Source organism: Rhinolophus sinicus, chromosome 16, assembly GCF_057876585.1.
Source record: "Rhinolophus sinicus isolate RSI-liver-muscle chromosome 16, RSI-T2T, whole genome shotgun sequence".
In the NCBI taxonomy this organism is placed as follows: Eukaryota; Metazoa; Chordata; class Mammalia; order Chiroptera; family Rhinolophidae; genus Rhinolophus; species Rhinolophus sinicus.
This window is the reverse complement of record NC_142516.1, coordinates 62,167,540-62,188,551: the sequence shown is the minus strand read 5'-3', so window position 1 is coordinate 62,188,551 and position 21,012 is coordinate 62,167,540. Positions and strand designations below refer to the sequence as shown.

Genomic DNA, 21,012 nt, shown 5'->3' with positions numbered 1-21,012 from the left:
GTTCAAACATGTAGAAAGTTTAAAGAAGTGTATAGTGTATAACCATGTAACCATTACCTGTATGCTACAATTAACTTTTGCTATACTTGTTTTATCACATACCTATCCATCTTACTTCATTGATGCATTTCAAAGGAAGTTGCAGGTATCTTATAGTTCCCACCTAAACACTTCAGCATTCACATCATTAACTAAAAATCTAAATATTTATTTATAGTTCTTACTACTTTTTGAGATAAAATTTATATACAGTGAGATGCATAAGTCTTAATTGTAGTTGTATGAGCTTTGACAAATGAAAACACTGGGTACCACACTCAGATCAAAGAACATTTCCATCACTCCAAAAAGTTCACTTGTGTCCCCTTCCTAGTCAATTCCTGACCATAGCCGTAAAAGGCAACCACTCTCTCGTATTTTTTCTCTATAGTTGTGCCTGTTCTATAAATTCATATAAATAGAATCACACAGAATGTACTATTTTGTGTTTGGATTCTTTCACTTATAAGGTTTTTGAGATTCATCCACATTGTTATATGAATAAATAGTTCATTTTCTTTTATTGCTGAAATAAGGTTTTTGAGATTCATCCACATTGTTATATGAATAAGTAGTTCATTTTCTTTTATTACTGAGTTGTATTTCATTATATAATTATAATGCTGCTAGTCCATTTTCCTGTAGATCGACACCTGGGCTGTTTCCAGTTCTTGATATTATGAGTAAAATGGCAATAAATATTCCTGTATACATTTTGTGTGTATGAGTGTACACGTTTTCATTTATCTTTGAGTAAATACCTAGACATAGAATGAGTTATATGGTAGGTGCGTGTTTCATTTGTTAGAAACTACACAGTTTTTCCCCAAATCTTGTACCACCAATGATGGATGAAAATTCTCCATTCTCCAGGTTCTTTCCAACATTTGGTGGCTTACATGTATTTTCTTGAATTTATTTCAATAATTTTGTTTTTTAATGCTATTGTAAATTGAAGATTTTTATTTCATTTTCCAATTGTTTATTGCTAATACATAAAAACACATTTGATTTGTACTTTGACCATGTAATCCATGAAATGGCTACACTCTCTTGTTAATACTACTTGTTTTATAAATCTTTAGGATTTTCCATGTAAGGAATCATGTCTTAAGAAAGAAAGTTAAAAGCAGCAAGAGAAAAGTAGTTAGTTACCTACAAGGGAGCTCCCATAAGACTATCAGTTAATTCCTCAACAGAAACTTTTGAGGCCAAAAGGGATTGGACGGAAATATTCAAAGTGATAAAAAACAAGGACCTACAACCAAGATTACTAAGCAAAACTATCATTTAGAATTGAAGGACAGATAAAGAGCTTCCCAGTCAAGAAAAAGCTAAAGGAGTTCACCAACATTAATCCAGAATTACAAGGAATCTTAGAGGGATTTCTTTAAGATAAAAAAAAGATAAAGAATATGAATAATAAAATGGCAATAACTACATATCTATCAACAATCACTTTAAGTGTAAATAGAGCAAATGCTCCAATCAATAGATAGGGTGGCTGAATGGATAAGAAAACAAACCATATGTTGCCTATAAGACTCTCACTTCAGACTGAAAGACACACGCAGACTGAAAGTAAAGGGATGGAAAAAAATACATTTCATGAAAATGGAAACAACAAAAGGTGGAGTAGCAATACTTATACTAGACAAAATAGACTTTAAAACAAAGGCTATAACAAGAGACAAAGAAGGACCCAGTAATCCCACTTCTGCGTATTTATCCAGAGAAATCCAAAACACTACTTTGAAGGAACGTGTGCATCCATATGTTCATTGCAGCATTGTTTACAATGGCCAAGATGTGGAGGCTGCCTGGGTGTCTGTTGATGGAAGAATGGATATACAGTAGGAGGTATATGTATACAATGGAACATTGCTCGCCCAGGGAAGGGAATGGGTTCTTGCCATCTGTGACAGCACAGATGGACCTGGAGGGTATTGTGCTGAGTGGAGTATTTCAGACAGAGAAAAACAGATACAATGTGATTTTGCTTATCTGTGGAATCTAAAGAAAAAAATAAAACAGAAACAAACTCATAGATACAGAGAACATTTTGATGGTGGCCAGATAGGAGGGAGGTAAAAAGATGAAAGGATTAAGCAGTGCAACTTGGTAGTTACAAAATAGTCATGGGAATGTAAAGTAAAGCATAAAAAATATAGTCAAAACTATGGTAATAACTATGTATAGTGCCAAGTGGGTACTAGACTAGTCAGGAGAATCACTTCTTAAATTACACAAATGTCCTTTTCAAGAAGATGGCGCCAAAAGCGAAAAAGGAAGCACCTGTCCCCCCACCCCAAAGCCAAAGCCAAAGCAAAGGCTTTGAAGGCAAAGAAAACAGTCCTGAAAGGCCTCCATAACCACAAAAAAAGAAGATCTGGACATCACCCACCTTCTGAAGGCCCAAGACACTGCAGCTCCGAAGGCAGCCTAAGTATCCTCGTAAGAGCGCCCCCAGGAGAAACAAGCTTGACCACTATGCCATCATCAAATTCCCCCTAACTATTGAGTCAGCCATGAAGAGGATAGAACACTTGTGTTCACTGTGGATGTCAAGGCCAACAAGCACCATATCAAACAGGCTGGAAAGAAGCTCTATGACATTGATGTGGCCAAGGTCAACACCCTGGTCAGGCCTGTTGGAGAGAAGAAGACATATGTTCAACTGACTCCTGACTACGATGCTTTGGATGTTGCCAACAAAATTGGGATCATATAAACTGATTCCAGCTGGCTAATTCTAAATACAAATTTTTGCACTGTAAAACAAACAAACAAAAAACATTAAATTATGCAAATGTCTAACCACTATGTTGTGCACCTACAATTAATATAATATTGAATGTCAACTGGAATTTAAAAATTTTAAAAGAGGGGGAAAAGGTACAGGGGAATAAGAGGTTCAAATATCTAGGTATAAAACAAGTTAAGTCATGGGGATATAACATATAGGCTAGGGAATATAGTCAATAATATTGTGATAGCATAGTATGGTATCAGATGGTTGCTGAACTTATCATGGCGATCACTTATTTAGGTATGTAAATGTTAAATCACTATTGTGTATACCTGAAACATATAAAATTGTATGTTAGATATATTTTAATAAAAATATTTTTTAAAAAAAGAATGATGTCCTATCAGAGAAATGTAAATCAAAACAACAGTCAGATGTCACCTCACACACATTAGGATGGCTACTATCCAAAAAAAAAAAAAAAAAAAAGGAAAATTACAAGTGTTGGCAAGAATATGGAGAAATTGGAACCCTTGCACACTGTTGGTGGGATTGTAAAATGGTGACATTTTATTCTGTTCCAATGCTCTATGCATCTATTTCTGTACTAATCATGCTGTTTTATTTACTACAGCTTTATAACATGTTTTGATGTTTGTTAACAAAAATCTTCCTCTCCCTTCCCATTCTTCTTCTTCAGCCATCTTCATTCCCTCTTTCAGTAATTTTTTTGGAATAACTTTGTCAATACCTGGGTCTGCACTGACATTTAGATTGATTTTGGAATGAATTCTCACATTTACATATTGGTTCTTCCCATCCAGAGAAGGAGCACATCTACCCATTTATTTAGTTCTGTTTTATGTCTTTCAGTGTTTTATCGTCTGCTTTATAGGTTTCTTGCATTCCTTGAAAGGTTCACTCCTAGGTATTTAATAGATATTTGTTATTATAAATTGAAATTTTAAAATAGCATTTTAATATATGTTATTACTTGTAAAGGCGACTTTATTTTGTATGTTGACTTGTATGGCACTCATTTCTGAATTATCTGGTTATCTTAATAGTTTGGGATTTTATTCTCTTGGATTTTCTAGGTATATAAACATGTCACTGACAATCAGTTTGACTTTATACATCCTCATAATTATATATTTTTCTTGCTTATTTGCATTTCCTACAACCTGTAGATTAAGTATTAATAGTAGCAATGAAATAGAGATCTATGCCTCATTCCTAAGTGAAATGGAAATTCTTCTAATGTTGCACATAAAAATGATGTTTAATGTAGGTTTCTCAAAGGTATCTTTTATCTCATATATCATATGTGACACAGGTTTGATTACTGTTACAATGGCCACATAAAAAAGTAGTCAAATAAGGTGAAAGTTTATCTCTTTTTTCTTCTGTAAAAGTCTAAGCATAAGCACTTGAAGGTTACATAACAGTTTTATAATGTTAGGAAAACCCAGTTTTCCTTCTGTTTTTGGTCTGCCATTTTTTAAAAATAGGTTTAAAACAGCTTTATTGAGATATAGTCTACATAATTTAAAGTTCACCCACTTAGAGTTATATATTTTTAAGAACTTTTCTATAAAAACAGCTGTCATTTACCTTTTCTTTATAATAACAGGATGAAAAGAGTTCATTCAAATTGGATTTTATGATAAGACTGCTTAAAAACTGTAATTAAAAGTGGTGGAGTTAGAGACTTAGCTTCCTTCTTGCCACAAAGATTAACAATTAACTATCCATGAACACAGACAGCTCTGGGAGAGCTCAGTAGTCCACTTAAGAAACATCAGCAACACAGTGGAATAAGACCCTGAGAATACAGAAGAAGAAAGGAAAGGCACCGCACACAGAAGAAAGGAAAGACAGCTTTATGTCGCCTGCATCATTCCATCTCCCAGGCTGGCACCACTCATCGCCAAGCGGGAACTCCCCAGTTCAAAAGATTTCCCCTCGCTAAGGAAGGGAGAGTGTGGTGAGCAACCAGTTTCCCCAGCTTTCCGGGGCACTGCATGAAGGGCCCACTTCTGTTTCATCTCACCCAAAGACTGGCAAAGCCAAGACATATAGAGATGGCGTGGAACAAGAAAGAAGGGCTAGGCCCACCCATATCAGCCATGCAGCGAGAGCAACCATGGCTCTCAGTGGCCTGCTTTGTGGAGGACCCCAACAGCTTTTGCCCCTGAAGAAACCAATGGCCAGGAGAGCTGCCATGGAACCCCTGCAGATTTTGCATGCCTGAGTCCTGCCCTGTTCCCTGTACCCCGCTGGGCTCCAGGATCTGCACTGAAAGCCAGCCCAACCTCTGAAGCTGCACAAGTGCAAGTTGCCAGCCTCGACCTCACAGCTGATCCTCGCTGCGTGTGTTTGGGGCTAACCCCTCCAGCACCTGCGTACCACTGGCCTGACTCCTGTCACGGATTTGCAATGACACACAAGTGCCCATGGTAAGACCCAGAGGCCACAGGACTGCAGGCTGACAGGCCTGGCCCCCGAAACTGTTTGAGGGCTGAGATCTGGCCCTTTCTCTTAACACTGGCCTGCACCGCAATGTGAGACCCAACATTAAGCAAAAAATGCCTACACTAAATAAAAAAGATCTCAAATAAACAATATAACTTTACGCCTTAAGAAACTAGAAAAAGAATGAGCTCAAAGTTAGTAGGAGGAAGGAAAAAAAACAAAGATCAGAGAGAAAATTAATGAAATAGAGATGAAAAAAAGGACAATAGAAAAGATTAATGAAATTAAGAGCTGGTTTTTTGAAGAGATTAAAAAAAATAGGTAAAACTTTAGCTAGATTTACTATGAGAAAAAAAGAGAACTCAAATAAAGAAAATTAGAAATTAAAGAGAAGACATTACACCTGTTACTGCAGACATACAAAGCATCATAAGAGGCTACTATGGACAATTACACACCAACAAATTGAACAACCTAAAAGAAATGTACAAATTCTTAGAACATACAACCTACCACCTAAGACTGAATCACTAAGAAATAGAAAATCTGCACAGACCCATAATGAGTAAGGAGATTGACTCAGCAATCAAAAACTTCCAAAAACGAAAAGCCAAGGACCTGGTGGCCTCAATGGTAAATTCTACCAAATATTTAAAGAAGAATTAATATCAATTTTTCTCAAATGCTTCCAAAAAAATTGAAGCAGAGAGACAATACTCCCAAACTCATTGTATGAGGCCAGCATTATCCTGATACCAAAGCCAGACAAGGATACGACAAGAGAAAAAAAAAATTACATGCCAATACCTCTGATTAACATAGATGCAAAATTCTCGCCACCCCCACAAAAAACAAACAAACTAGCAAACCAAATTTAACAACACATTAATAGGGTTATACATCATAAACAAGTGGGATTTACCCCTGTATATAAGGATGGGTCAACGAATGCAAATCAATAAATGTGATATATATATATATATATATATATATATATAATTCTGCATTAACAGAATGAAGGATAAAAATCATATGATCATCTCAATAGATACAGAAAAAATAATGGACAAAATCCAACATCCTTTCATGATAAAAATTCTCAACAAAATGGGCATAGAAGGAATATACCTCAACATAATAGAGCCCATATATGACAAGTCCACCGCTAACATTATACTCAAGATGAAAAGTTGAAAGCTTCCCCTCTAAGATCAGGAATAAGACAAGGGTACCCACTCCCAGCACTCTTATTCAACAGAATCCTGGGAGTCCTAGCCTGAGCAATTAGGGAAGGAAAAAATAAAAGGCATCCAAATCAGAAAGGAAGAAGTAAAATTGTCTTTCTTTGCTCATGACGTGATTTTACATTTATAGAAAATCCTAAAGACTTCACCTAAAACCTGTTAGAACTAATCAACAAATTCAGTCACGTTGCAGGATACAAAGCATAAAAATTAGTTGTGTTTCTATCCACTACAACAAAACATCTGAAAAAGAAATAAAGAAAACAATTTCATTTATAATAGCACCAAAAGCAATAAAATCTCAGGACTAAATTTAACCAAGGAAGTGAAAGATCGATAAGACATTGATAAAGGAAACTGAAGAAGAAACAAATACATGGAAACATATCCTATGCTTCTGACAGAAGAATTAATATTGTTTAAATGTCCATACAACTCAAGGCCACCTAGAGATTCAATGTATTCCTTATCAAAAGTCCAATGTCACAGAAATAGAACAAACAACCCTAAAATTTGTATGGAACCACAAAAAAAATCCCTGAACAGACAAAGCAATCTTGAAAAAGAACAAAGCTGTAGACATTGTATTTCCTGATTTCAAACTACATACAACTCAATAGCAAAACAACAACAACAACAACAAAAAACCAAGTAATCCACTTTAAAAATGGGCAAAGGATATGAATAGACATTTTCCCAAAGAACACATACAAATGGCCAACAAGTACATAAAAAGGTGTTCAACCTTGCTAATCATCAGGGAAATGCAAAACAAAATCACAATGGGCTAGCACCTCATACCTGTTACAATGGCTATTACCAACTAGACAAGAGATAACAAATGGTGGCAAGAATGTAGAAAAAAAGGGAATTCTTGTGCACTGTTAATGGAAATGTAAATAGGTACAGCCACTATGGAGAACAATATAGAGGTTCCTCAAAAAAATAAAAATAGAACTACCACATGATACAGCAATCCCATTTCTGGGTGTATATCCAAAGGAAATAAAATCAGGATTCCAAAGAAATATCTGTATTCCCATGTTCATTGCAGCATTATTTACAATAGCCAAGATACGGAAACTACCTAAGTATCTATCCATCAATGGCTGAATGGATAAAGAAAATTTGATATATAGTATAATGAAATAATGTTATTCAGCCATAAAAAAAAAAAAAGAAGGAAATCCTGCCATTTGTGACAACGTGGATGGAGTTAGAGGGTATTATGCTAAGTGAAATAAGTCAGACAGAGAAAGACAAACGCCGTATGATCTCACTTATATGTGGAATCTACAAAAGCTGAACTCATAGAATCAGAGAGTATAATGGTTATTTGCCAGGAGCTGGGGGCACTGGTGGGGTGAGGGAAATGAGATGTTGATCAAAGGGTATAAACTACCAGTTATACGAAGAATATGTTCCAGGGATCTAATACACAGCATTGCGATTATAGTCAACAATACCATATTTTATATTTGAAAATTGCAATGAGACTATATTTACATGACATCACCATAACTACAATAACAAAGTGGTAATTACGTGAGGTGAAGGATGTGTTAACTAACTTTATTATGGTACTCATTTCATAATATATACATGTATCAAATCATTACATTGTACGCCTAAAACTTAAACAATGTTGCATGTCAAGTATATCTCAATAAAGCGGGAAAATAATGAACAGAAAAAAATCGTAAGACTAGATCAGTGCCAAAGTATTAACAATTGTACATATAAAAATAAAATTATAATGCTCCACAAATGTTCTAACTAAAGAAGCAAGAAATTTATATGCCCAAAACATCAAGTACATGTTGATAATTAAATGATTTAAGCTTCAGGCTGAATGTTGTTCTTTGGCTGGTATTTATTTCACAGCTAACAAAAACCATTGAGAAGACAGTATCTGGCATATGACTCTCACATACAAGCCCATTAACAAGCATATATCAGGTCTCAATCAAACTGAGCAAATACTTCTAAAAATTCCCCCTGTGTGTTTTATTCACTTATTAGGGGAATTCAAAGCCTCAACTCTGCCACATATATCCAGCCCAGATGCTCAAAGCACTTGATTTTAGCCCAGGGCAAAATTCTATATTCAAGACTAGATCTAGAACAGATGGCCACTCCACCTCTTTTATAATCTCGTTGTGCCCTATGAATAAATGGAAAGACTAAAGGGAACACAGATTCCACAACAGGGCCAGAACAAACATTATTACTATCAATACTACTACTAATATTTATTAAGTACTTTGGTGTACATGATACCCTAATAAGTTCTACACAGAATGGGTCCTGGTGATCATTAATGTCCCATGTAGGAATTGTGTACATTCTTTATGCTCATTAAAGAATGTGCACAGTTCTAGCCTTCGCAAAGTTCTCAATCTGAGCAGTGATTAAATGTCCAGTACCATTCTTGAAACACATATAAAATCAATTCCTCAAGAATTTAGTGAGCCCTATTATGTGTCAGTACTTTGGAGATAATAAATGACAATGTCCCTGCTCTTGTATTGGGTATAATCTACTTGAAACATAAAGAAAGATAAAAGAGTTCACAGTTACATGCTAAATCATGGGGTACATACAATAAATATTCAGGAGGTAAGTGGGAGCCTTACTATTACTACAATCGCTAACAGCTGACTCTTAGATAGCTGACACTTCTGGTCTAGTGGACAACATATTATTTATCTGTGTTAACTTATTTAAATTCTCACCTCAAGTATGTTCTATTATGACACTCATTCCATAAATGGGGAAACTGAGGTACAGAGGATTAAGTCACTTGCCTGCAATAATATAACTAGTAACTAGTAGAGTAGGGCTCTTTCCTATTCTTTTTTATTATTTTTCTTTACTTTTTTATTTTATTAGTTTCAGGTATACAAAACAACATAATGATTAGACATTTACACCCCTCACAAAGTGATAACCAACAAGCCTACAACCCATCTGACACCTTACGTAGCTGTTACAATACCACTGACTATATTCCCTATGCTGTACTTCACATACCTTGACTACATATATATTTTTAATTGTAGTTGACATTCAATGTTATTTTATAGTAGTTTTAGGTATACAGTGCAATGATTAGACATTATATAATTTAAGAAGTGATTCCCCCCAATTAAGTCTAGTACTCATCTGACACCATACATAGTTTTTACAGCATTATTGACTATATTCTCCATACTGTATTCCACATCCCTGTGACTATTCTGTAGCTACCAATTCGTACTTCTTAATCCCTTCACCTCTTTCACCTATGCCCCAAACCCCCTGCCATCTAGCAACCATCAGTTTTTGTTCTCTGTATCTATGAGTCTATTTCTGTTTTGCTTGTTCATCTATTCTGTTATTTAGATTCCATAAGCGAGAATGTGTGGTATTTGTCTTTCTCAGTCTGACTTATTTCACTTAGCATAATATCGTCTAGGTCCATCCATGTTGTTGCAAATAGTAAGATTTCATTCTTTTTTATGGCAGAGTAATATTCCATTGTATAAATGCACCACAATCTCTTTATCCAATAATTTATTGATGGGCATTTTGGTTGTTTACATATGTTGGCTATTGTGAATAGTGCTGCAGTAAACATAGGGGTGCTGCATATTTTTTGAATTAATGTTTTAGATTTATTTGGATAAATACCCAGGAGTGGAATTGCTGGGTCATAAGGTAGTTATATCTTTAAATTTTTCAGGAATCCCCATACTGTTTTCCATAGTGGCAGTTCACAGTCCCACCAAGAGTGGGACTCCCTTTTCTCCACATCCTCTCCAAAATTTGTTGTTTGTTGGTTTATTGAAGATAGCCCTTTTGACAGGAGTGAGGTGGTATCTCATTGTGGTTTTAATTTGCATTTCTCTGATGATTAGTGACATTGAATGTCTTTTCATATGTCTATTGGCCATCTGTATGTCCTTTTGGAGAAATGTCTATTCAGGTCCTCTGCCCATTTTTTAACTGGATTGCTTTTTTTTTTTTTTTTTTTTTTTGGTATTGAGTTGTATGAGTTTTTTAAATAAATTTTGGATATTAACCCATTATCAGATGTATTATTGACAAATATCTTCCCTATTCAGTAGGATGTCTTTTTATTTTGATAATCATTTCCTTTGCTGTGAAAAAACTTTTTAGTTTGATATAGTCCCATCTGTTTATATTTCCTTTTGTTTTCTTGCCCTAGGAGATATGTCAGTAAAAATATTACCAAGGGTAATACGTCTGAGAGTTTACTTCCTATATTTTCATCTCTGAGTTTTACAGGTTTGGGTCTTATATTTAAGTCTCTAATCCATCCTGAGTTTATTCTTGCATATGGCATAAGAAGGTGGTCCAGCTTCATTTTTTTTTTTTATTTTTTGCATGTATCTGTACAAGTTTCCCAGCATCATTTATTGAATAGACTGTCTTTACCTCAATGTAAATTCTTGCTTCCTTTGTCATAGATTTAATGACCATATAGACATGAGTTTATTTCTGGATTCTCTATTCTCTTCCATTTTTCTATTGTCTGTTTTTATGCCAATATCATGTTGTTTTGATAACTATGGTCTTGCAGTATAATTTGATATCAGGTAGTGTGATAACTCCATCTTTGTTCTTTTTTCTCAGGATTGGCATGGTCATTCAGGGTTTTTTATGGTTCCATATAAATTTTAGGATTATTTGTTCTAATTCTATGAAAAATGCCATTGGCATTTTGATAGGGATTGCACTGAAGTTATAGATTGCTTTGGTAGTATGAACATTTTAACTATATTAATTCTTCCTATCCATGAGCATGGTATATATTTCCATTTATTTGTATCTTCTTTGATTTATCTCTTCAATATCTTACAGTTTTCTAGTACAGGCCTTTTACTTCATTAAGTTTATTCCTAAGTATTTTATTTTTTTTGATGTAATTGTAAATGAGATTGTTCTCTTAATTTCTCTTTCTGATAGTTTGCTATGGGTATATAAAAACACAACCGATTTCTGAATATTAATTTTGTATCCTGCTACTTGACTAAATTCATTAATCAGTTCTAATAGTTTTTTGATGGAATCTTTTGGATTCTCTATATATAATATCATGTCATCTGCAAATAATGACAATTTTACCTCTTCCTTCCCATTTCTACGCCTTTTATTTCTTTTTCTTGTCTGATTGCTCTGGCTAGAATTTCCAGTTGTATGTTGAATAAAAGTGGTGAAAGTGGACATCATTATCTTGCTCCTGATCTTAAGGGGAATGCTTTTAGTTTTTTTCCATTGAGTATAATATTAGTTGTAGGTTTGTCATATATGGCCTTTATTATGTTGAGATATATTCCCTCTATCACCACTCTGCTGAGAGTTGTTATAATAAATGGATGCTGGATTCTGTCAAATGCTTTTTCTGTATCAATTGATATGACCATATGATTTTTATTTTTCATTTTGTTTATTTGGTGTATCACATTAATTTATTTGTGAATATTGAACCAATCTTGCATACCAGGAATGAATCCCACTTGGTCATGGTGTATGATCTTTTTAACATATTGCTGGATTTGGTTTGCTAATATTTTGTTGAGGACTTTTGCATCTATGTTCTTTAGGGATATTGGCCTATCGTTTTCTTTTTTTTTTTTTTTGTAAAGTCTTTGTCTGGTTTTGGAATTAGGCTAATGGTGGCCTTGTAAAATGAGCATGGGAGATTTCTCTCCTCTTGGGTTTTTTGGAATAGTCTGAGGAGAATAGGTGTATATCTTTTTTGAATGTTTAGCAAAATGCACCTGTGAAGTCATCTGGTCCAGAACTTTTGCTTGTTAGGAGCTTGTTAATTACTGATTTGATATCATGGTAGTAATTAGTCTTTCCAGATTTTCTGTTTCTTCCTGATTCAGCCTGGGGAGATTGTATGCTTCTAGGAATTTATCCTTTATTTCCAGATTGTCCAATTTGCTGGCACATAGTTTGTTCATAGTATTTTCCTAATTTTTTTTTTCTTTTTTTTTTTTTGTATTTCTGTGATATCTGTTGTCACTTCTCTTTCATTTCTGATTTTATTTATTTGGGTCGTCTCTCTTTTTTTCTGGATGAGTCTGGTTAAAAGTTTGTCAATTTTGTTTATCTTTTCAAAAAACCAGCTCTTGGTTTAATTGATATTTCATATTGTATTTTTAGTCTCTATTTTGTTTATTTCTGCTCTGATCTTTATTATTTCATTCCTTGTACTAATTTTGGGCTTTGTTTGCTGTTTTTTTATCTAGTTTCCTTAGGTATAGGGTTAGACTGAGATTTTTCTTATTTCTTTAGGTAGACCTGCATTGCTATGAATTTCCCTCTTAGGACTGCTTTCACTGTGTCCCATAGTTTTGGGGTTGTTGTGTTTTCATTTTCGCTTGTCCCAAGGTATCTTTTGATTCCTTCTTGATCTCATTGTTGACCTATTCATTATTTAGTAGCATGTTATTTAGCCTCCATGTGTTTGTGTTTTTTAGGGTTTTTTTTCTTGTTATTGATTTCTAGTTTCATACCATTGTAGTCAGAGAAGATGCTTGATATAATTTCAATCTTAAATTTATAGAGACTTATTTTGTGGCCTAACATGTGCCCTGGAAAATGTTCGATGTGCACTTGAAAAGAATGTATACTCTGCTGCTTTGGGGTGAAATGCTCTAAAAATATCAATTAAATCCATCTGGCCTACTGTGTAATTTAAGGCTGATGTTTCCATGTTGATTTTCTGTCCAGAAGATCTGTCCATTGGTGTCAGTAGGGTGTTAAAGTCCCCTATTATGATTGTGTTACTGTTGATCTTTGCCTTTTTGTCAGTCAATATTTGCTTTATATGTTTAGGTGCTCCTATGTTGGGTACATAAATGTTTACTAGGGTGATATCCTCTTGTTGGATTAATCCCTTTATTATTATGTAATGTCCTTGTTTGTCTCATTATAGTATTCATTTTAAAGTCTATTTTGTGCAATATAAATATGGCTACACCAATTTTTTTTCTCATTTCCATATGCATTAAAAACATCTTTTTTTCATCCCTTTACTTTGTCTGTGTGTGTCTTTCAATCTGAGGTTGGTCTCTTGTGGACAGCATATGCATGGGTCTTGTTTTCTTATCCATTCAGCTACCCTATGTATTTTGATTGGAATGTTTAATCCATTCAAGTAAAAGTGATTATTGGTAGGCACATAGTCATTGGTATTTTTTATTATTCATGTTTTTTATCTTCGTTTGTTTGTTTTCTCCTTTATTCTGCTTAAGGAAATCCTTTTAACATTTCTTGTGATACTGGCATTGTGGTAATGAGTTCCTTTTTCTTCTCTGGGAAGCTGTTTATCTCGCCTTCAATTTTAAGTAATAGCTTTGCGGGGTAGAATAGTTTTGGTTGTAGGCTTTTGTTTTACATTACTTTGAATATTTCCTATCACTCCCTTCTGGCCTGCTAAGTTCCTGTTGGGAAATCTGCTGATAATCTTATGACAGCTCCCTTGTAAGTAACTACTTGTCTTTCTCTTGCTGCCTTTAAGATTCTTTCTTTGTTTTTAATCTTTGCCATTTTAAATATGATGTGTCTTGGTGTGAGCCTGTTTGGGTTCATCTTGTTTGAGACTCTCTGCACTTCCTGGACTTGTATGTCTATTTCTTTGCCAGGTTAGGGAAGTTTTCAGTCATTATTCTTCAATTAGGTTCTTGATCTTTTGCTCCCTCTCTTCTCCTTCTGGTACTCCTATGATGTGAATGTTGTCATGCTTAATTTTGTTCCACAGATCCATAAAACTTAATTCGTTTTTTAAAAATTATGTTTTCTTTTTTTTCAGATTGGGTGTTTTCTGCTACCTTGTCTTCTAAATTACTGATTCAATGCTCTGCTTCATCTAATCTGTTGTTGATTCCTTTTGGTGTAGTCTTCATTTCAGTTATTGCATTGTTGTTGAGAGTGCCCTTTGTGATGCTGCTTAGGTGGGCAGGGCAGGGTACCAGGGAGTCACAAGGTTTAGCCAGTGGTTTTCACAAAGTTAATGCAAATTCAGTTTTTACACCAGTTCCTGGCCTGTGACCACTTTGCAAAGCACCCTGAGAACATCGTAGCAGCCACTACTTGCCTTGGGATCACAAATCTCAGAAAGCCACCCAAGAGACGCTGTGGCACAGGTTTTGGGTCACAGCCTAACACGAAAATTTCCCCAGGATGCTGTGGTCCATCCACTGCTGTAAAAGGCTTGTGGGGCAGGGCCGGCCACACAGGTGCTGGGAGTGACCCTGTCAATGCAGCTAGGTGGGCAGGGTGGGGTTCCAGGGAGCTGGTGGGTTTTACAAAGTTAATGCAGTTGTGGTTGTTACCACTTTGCAAAAATGCCCTGAGAACACCACAGCCAGCCACTGCTTACCTTAGGCCCGCAGATCCCTGAGAATGGCCTAAGAGAGGCTGTGGCACAGGTTTTGGGTCACTGTCCACCACCAAAAGTTCCTCTTTCAGCAGCCCAAAGCGGACTTCCAGAAATGCTTCATAAAGTGGCAAGGAAAATGGCATAAGTGTGTTCGAGGCGAGGGGAAGTATTTTGAGGGAGATTAATGAGAATGTATCTTTTACTGTAAAACATTTTTTTAGATTTCAACATTCACCGCATTTTTAAATCATACCTCGTATAAATAACATCGATACCTAAGGGGATAAGGGAACTTGAAAATATTTTACTATATGTTGACCAGAGGACCTTCTCTACTACTGAGGGCTTAAGAGATGCCAAGCTACTGACCTATCTAGAGAGAGAAAAACCAAAGAATAGAAAGAAAAATCCTGATTTGAGAGAACTAACATATTAATACATATGAAATTATATACCTTAATATACTATACATATAGTACATTATATATACTATTATATACTATATGTATATAGTATATATATATATATGCAGCAAATCTAATTGTGTGCTTCAAATGACAGTGGGGTTATTTGGGAAAGGAGATACTAAGTAGTGATGCTATTTTATTCCATAGGAAGACATTGAAACCTTCATTTTATAAAGATACATAAATTGAAAATATTTTATATGTTGACATAAATTTCTACTGCTATGATATGCTAGTTTTTAATAATGCAGGCCTTTTGAAGGAAAAAGTAGTATGAGGAACTTAATTTCATCCAAGATTGGTTAAAAAAAGAACAGAACGTTGTGATTTTGGAAGGAAAGGGATAAAGAAGCACTCTCCCACTATAGTCAAACTGTTTCATACTTATTTTTAAATGCCAAAGGACTATTATTAAAATTTCCCATTCCTAATGGAAAATTTGATTAGTGTTCGTTATTGAATGCTGATTTTTTACAAGGCCCTAGTACACACTGTGGAGGCAGAGATTAATAAAACATGTCCTTGACTTTAAGGAACGCAGAATCTATCTGGTGGCAACAGATCTGTTATCTAAGTATAATGAAAGTCAAAATAAAAGGTACTAAAGAGGTGCAAACAACTCACAGTGGGATTAAAACAGGTGGAGCAATCAAGCAGATTCCCAGCTCTCAGGACACTGTTTCTCTGAAAGCAGAGCTGCTCCTCCTAGGTTTTTCCAGAGGGTTAAAGGAGAAATACTACCTGTATGGGGTGCAAGTACAGATTGGAGGTCCAGAACCTCCTCATAAAGGCTTTCAAACAAACCACCTGTTTAAACCTGTATCCACCCCGCCCCCATCACCCTCCACTCTGGGGGTTCCTGGTGGAGTCAACTCCTGAGCCTTAATGAGGTTCTTCTGCAGTCAGAGAACTTCTAGATGGGCTCCCTTTGCAGGCACTTGGGCTTGTCCTCCTTTTGTTCTTCTGTGGCACCTGCCATTCTTCTATCCATTCCATGTCCTGACAGGTTGTGGATTGGGGTTCAGATGTTTCCTCGCTTTAATGAACAAGTCTCTGTTTGTTCTTCCTTGGATGATTTTAAATTACTTAATTCTTTCATCTTAAAACCTGCCTTGATTACGTGACCACTACAAATTCATAACTAAGTTGACATTAAGAAAATAATTAATGATAGAGTGAAAAATTTTAAACTCAAGCTATAAAAGGAAATCTTTTATAGAGACATTTTGAATAATATGGCATGGAGGGTAGGAGAAGAGGCTTTGTGGTTTAGGAACACAGATAGAAGCGTCACAGTATTCCCCAAATCATCTGAAGGAGGCCACGCCCACTCTGCTGGAAGTAAAGTACAAGCAAAAGGCACCAATAATTCAAACCTTCACAAATATGGTGAACTCTTCCACTTTCTCATTGGCTAGCATCAACTTCTTCTGTGCGCTTCCTAGGGCCTGCTCACTTTGCAATGCCAATCCTTGAAGATGCTTGGATGCTGCTGTTTCAATTTCTGCCATTGCAGATTCAGTCTCATTGATTTTTGATACTAGGAGAGAAAGCTTGAGATCCTGCAGAAGACCAATAGTCATAGAACAAAAATATTTCCTAAACAGATTTAGAAGAGTTAGTTATACATGTCAGATAAAGAAAGGGTTTCATGACTCTCTCTATATATGTATTTATTTTTACTTGGGTAAAATTGATGGTGGTTTTTCTGGAGCACATATTCTTACATGTTTATCATCAAAATTAGTTCATGTTTTTAAAAAATTGCAAGTCATTAAAGACATAGTAGCTATTTCAGAGCAAAAGAGCTCAAATACCAAATGAAAATATTTGATTAGTTTTATAAGTTTAGGTGGACCTAAAAAATTTATATCTACTTGTGGCAGTTTAACAATAGTTTTCATACATAAGAAATTATCAAGACACAACATCTGTTCCTTTAATATAGCACTACCTCTAATGCTAAACAAGTTCTTAGTGTTTCATGTAGAGATAAAAAGCGTTCTTTGCAGTTATCTGAAACATTTAAGTACCTTATAACAGTTTTGGGGAGAAAAAAATTACAACTTTAAAAATAAAAAAGACATTGTTATATTCTCTCTCTAAGATGAAGTGTCCTAAAAGCATACCTTTTTTTCTAATTCCTCTTTAGTTTTCTGATACATCTGTTCATACTGAGACTTCTCTTTATGGGCGACACTAAGTCTTTGCTTTAGTGAATCAATTGATACCTTTTTATTGAGACACTCTTCAGTTAATGTCTTCACCTACAGTGAAAGCATAAAGGTAATTATTGGTAAAGACATTCGAGTAGTATACTGTATTTGTTTAAACAGAAACCAAATGAATACATTAAGAAATCTAATTCGATTTATTTCCTCATAAATGATGTCAATTTCAAGAACAAGTAAAAATATTATGATGAGACTAACAGTTCTTCAATCAACAGCAAAACCAAAACTTGCACAAAACAAAGTATGAATACTGGTGTGTGTCTCTCACCTAATAATACAACATTAATTTTAACTAATTAATTTTAAGCTCTCTCTAGAGTAGGCAACATTTAGTGAATGCCAAAGCATAAGCTGCTTTATGAGTTGTGCAAACGGCATCTTTTAAAAAAAATCCCTTAGTCAGCAAGTTGCTGATTTCTACTTTGGAGTCAGATATTATACAACTACTTTATTTTATTATATATTTTTATCTTTCCATTACATTTGACATTCAATATTATATTAATTTCAGGTGTACAGCATACTGGTTAGACACTTATATAATTTAGGAAGTCTTCCTAAGTACACCAAATTATGTGTATACAAGGAAAAGTATAGCTTAAAAACATGTGGCAATAAACTTTTTAAAAACTTTTCAAAGTTATTGGTTACTCATTTTTTTCATTTAAAATCATATGCTTGATTCTATCATTAAAGTTATAGTTAAAATAAAACAAAATGCTGAATAAAGCGGAATTCTGTACCCCAGAAATATTCAGGATTTAAAAAATTAAACTTCATTATCTTCTCACGGTATGTTTACAAATATAAAAAGAATGTGTGCTATATTATGTATGAGATTTTGGAGTCTTGAATTTGAAAACAAATACTGTATTTTCAGAGCAAATAATATAATTATGTAATAGTACCCATATAATCTATGAATATTTTCAATAATTTTATTAAGATTGAATTTTTTTTTTAGAGTCAGGGAACATAAAAATTGATACCTTTTTTTCAAGATTTTCTAACATTTCATTAATACTCTCATTACTTTCCGAATTTACTTTCTGTCGAAATTTCAAATCCTCTATCAAATGTCTTTTCATGGTTATATCTCTCTCCATTCGAGACATCCTTTAAATTGAAAAAAGGCATTTTATCAAAAGTGATGTTAATAGAATATACTTTAACAGTGATGATATCTTATATATTATCTCATGTCATACCTACTGTTAATTTTTAAATGCTGTCTGATATTAATGAAATTGCAAATTAATAAAATATTTGCATGGGATAAATATTATTCTATTAATATTTTGAATACTAGTAAAATCTATAATCCAATTGTGGCTTGTTAATTATAGTATTATATATGCATTAAAACAAAAAACTGAGAAAGATTAATTAAATTTATGAAGTCAAAATTATTATATTTAAGTTACATTCTTGCATTGCTAAGAAAAATCAAAGTGATATTTAGAAATCATCAAAAAGCGTAACACTGGTAAGAAATAATTCTATACTTTACTAAACAAAAGTAAAATCTTCTAATATCATGTAAAGACACTAAAATTTGGTATGATATCTTCTACTTTAATGTGATATGAGACTGAACTGTCTTATTTGGCTTAAGTTGATAACACGTTAAGTATAAAATGGTAGATGCAGTGACAACTACTACTATTACTACTATAATAAGAACAATAGCCTACACTTATTGAGTACTTATATGCTATCCACGTTATAAGTGCTTTATGTGTATAACTTATTTAATCCTCATAAGAACTTTATGAGTTAATACTATTAAATGGAGGTACAGAGTTAACAAGTAGAACAGCCAGAATTTGAAGAACATTTCTCTAGAGCCCTCACAGTTAAACAATAAGCAAGACTGCCTCTTAATAGATAAATAGACTTCAAGATATTCTGTTTAAAAATTAACTAACCTTTTTGTCTAATAATTTTATCTATTAATATCACTTTTAAGTGATATTAATGTATAACATGGTACAGTATACATGTATGTGAAATATATATTAAATTATCAATGACAGACTGGAATTCGATCTGAACATGTTACGACCTCTAAGCTCTAGTATATTTACAAAAGATATAGAAAGAAAATCATTTTGAGTTTGTGAGACAGAACATTCTAAACCCTTTTTTGTTAACAAACACATAAAATATACATTTTCATACCCCAAACAAACAACACTTTGCCTTTTTTCCACCTTAGCTTCATAAGCTTAGGCATTAAATCCAATATAAAGATCAATATACAAATGTATCTTTGTTCAAAAACTACCACATTCTAAAGTTTTTTGTTCATAGGCTTTAGGCAATTAATTGATATTTATTCAAAATTAAATATGTTTAAGGAAAAAAAGCTAACTTTAAATATCCTTACTGTAATTAAAAAATAGTTACTGTATTGCCATCTACTACACTATATATAATATTCCTTAAATTTTCATCTTAAGTAGGCTTAAACATGAACTAAGGAAGGAAAACTGTTAATTTTTAACATATTGGTATTGTTTCTTGAGGTGCAACGTTTAATCGAGTTAACTGCCACTAGGGGGCACCAAATACAGTGGATAAAAATATGAGGAACATACTTTTCATGCACTTCCTTTATGTGTTCTTCTTTCGCTAGGAGTTCAAATTTCAGAGATTTCACGTTCGATGACTGTTTAGTGAGTTCATTAGTTGCATTCTAGATTAAAAATACACATAAATTCAAGTACACCTTTCAATTTTGTTCTAAAGCAGCATAAAAATAAATGCCATTTTCATTTAATACTACACTTGCAATAATTATAGTTATAATTAAAATGAACATATATTTTCAAATGTTCTATTTGATATGTTCTAGTATAAATACTATGGTATACTAAAGTTCTTATATAACATGCCAAAAATCATAGAGGTACACAATCATATAGCAATTGCAAAGCATACACACCCACAATACATTTACGGGGAGGTAGGGATTGTCTTTTTTGAATGTAAATGTGCATGTGATTAATTACATATTTTAATGGTTTAATAAGATCACTTAAAACCAATGTTGGATTTACTAGAACTTAGACTCAGTATGGTCACAAATGCTTTGCTATTCTTCTCATTAAGAGGTGGCATCTATCTCCCACCCCTTTGAATCTGGACTGGCCTGTGATTTGCTTTGACCAAAAGAATGTGGCAGAAATGAAACTGTGCAAGTATCAGATAGTGGGCCTAAAGCTTTGTAGCTTGCTTCTTGAAATGTTGCCCTGGGTTAACCTTCCATGGAATACAGAGGAAAGGTCATTTGGAGGTGTACTGAGGTACCCCAGCTGACAGCCAGTTGACTAGTTGCCAGACCTGTGAGTGAGGCTATTTTGGAACTTGTGGGCCAGGTAAATCCTTGGTTTAGAAGAATGCA

The 21,012-nt window shown here is 34.1% G+C and overlaps 1 protein-coding gene across 8 annotated transcripts in view; it reads right to left on the bottom strand.

The window, feature by feature from the left end:
* CNTLN (centlein) overlaps nucleotides 1-21,012 on the bottom strand; it is a 277,826-nt gene that overhangs the window by 33,756 nt on the left and 223,058 nt on the right. For 7 of the 8 annotated variants that reach the window (XR_016019468.1, XR_016019469.1, XR_016019466.1 and 4 more), the window contains 4 exons: nucleotides 20,207-20,304; nucleotides 18,596-18,722; nucleotides 17,502-17,639; nucleotides 16,749-16,934 (listed from right to left, as the gene is read on the bottom strand). Coding sequence is in view for 1 of the 8 variants with exons in the window: in XM_088793521.1 (XP_088649647.1) it covers nucleotides 16,749-16,934; nucleotides 17,502-17,639; nucleotides 18,596-18,722; nucleotides 20,207-20,304 (549 nt within the window). In the remaining 7 variants the exon portion in view is untranslated. Of the gene's footprint in view, nucleotides 1-2,443; nucleotides 2,688-16,748; nucleotides 16,935-17,501; nucleotides 17,640-18,595; nucleotides 18,723-20,206; nucleotides 20,305-21,012 lie in introns of all 8 variants that reach the window. The other variant, XR_016019471.1, reaches the window with a different exon arrangement.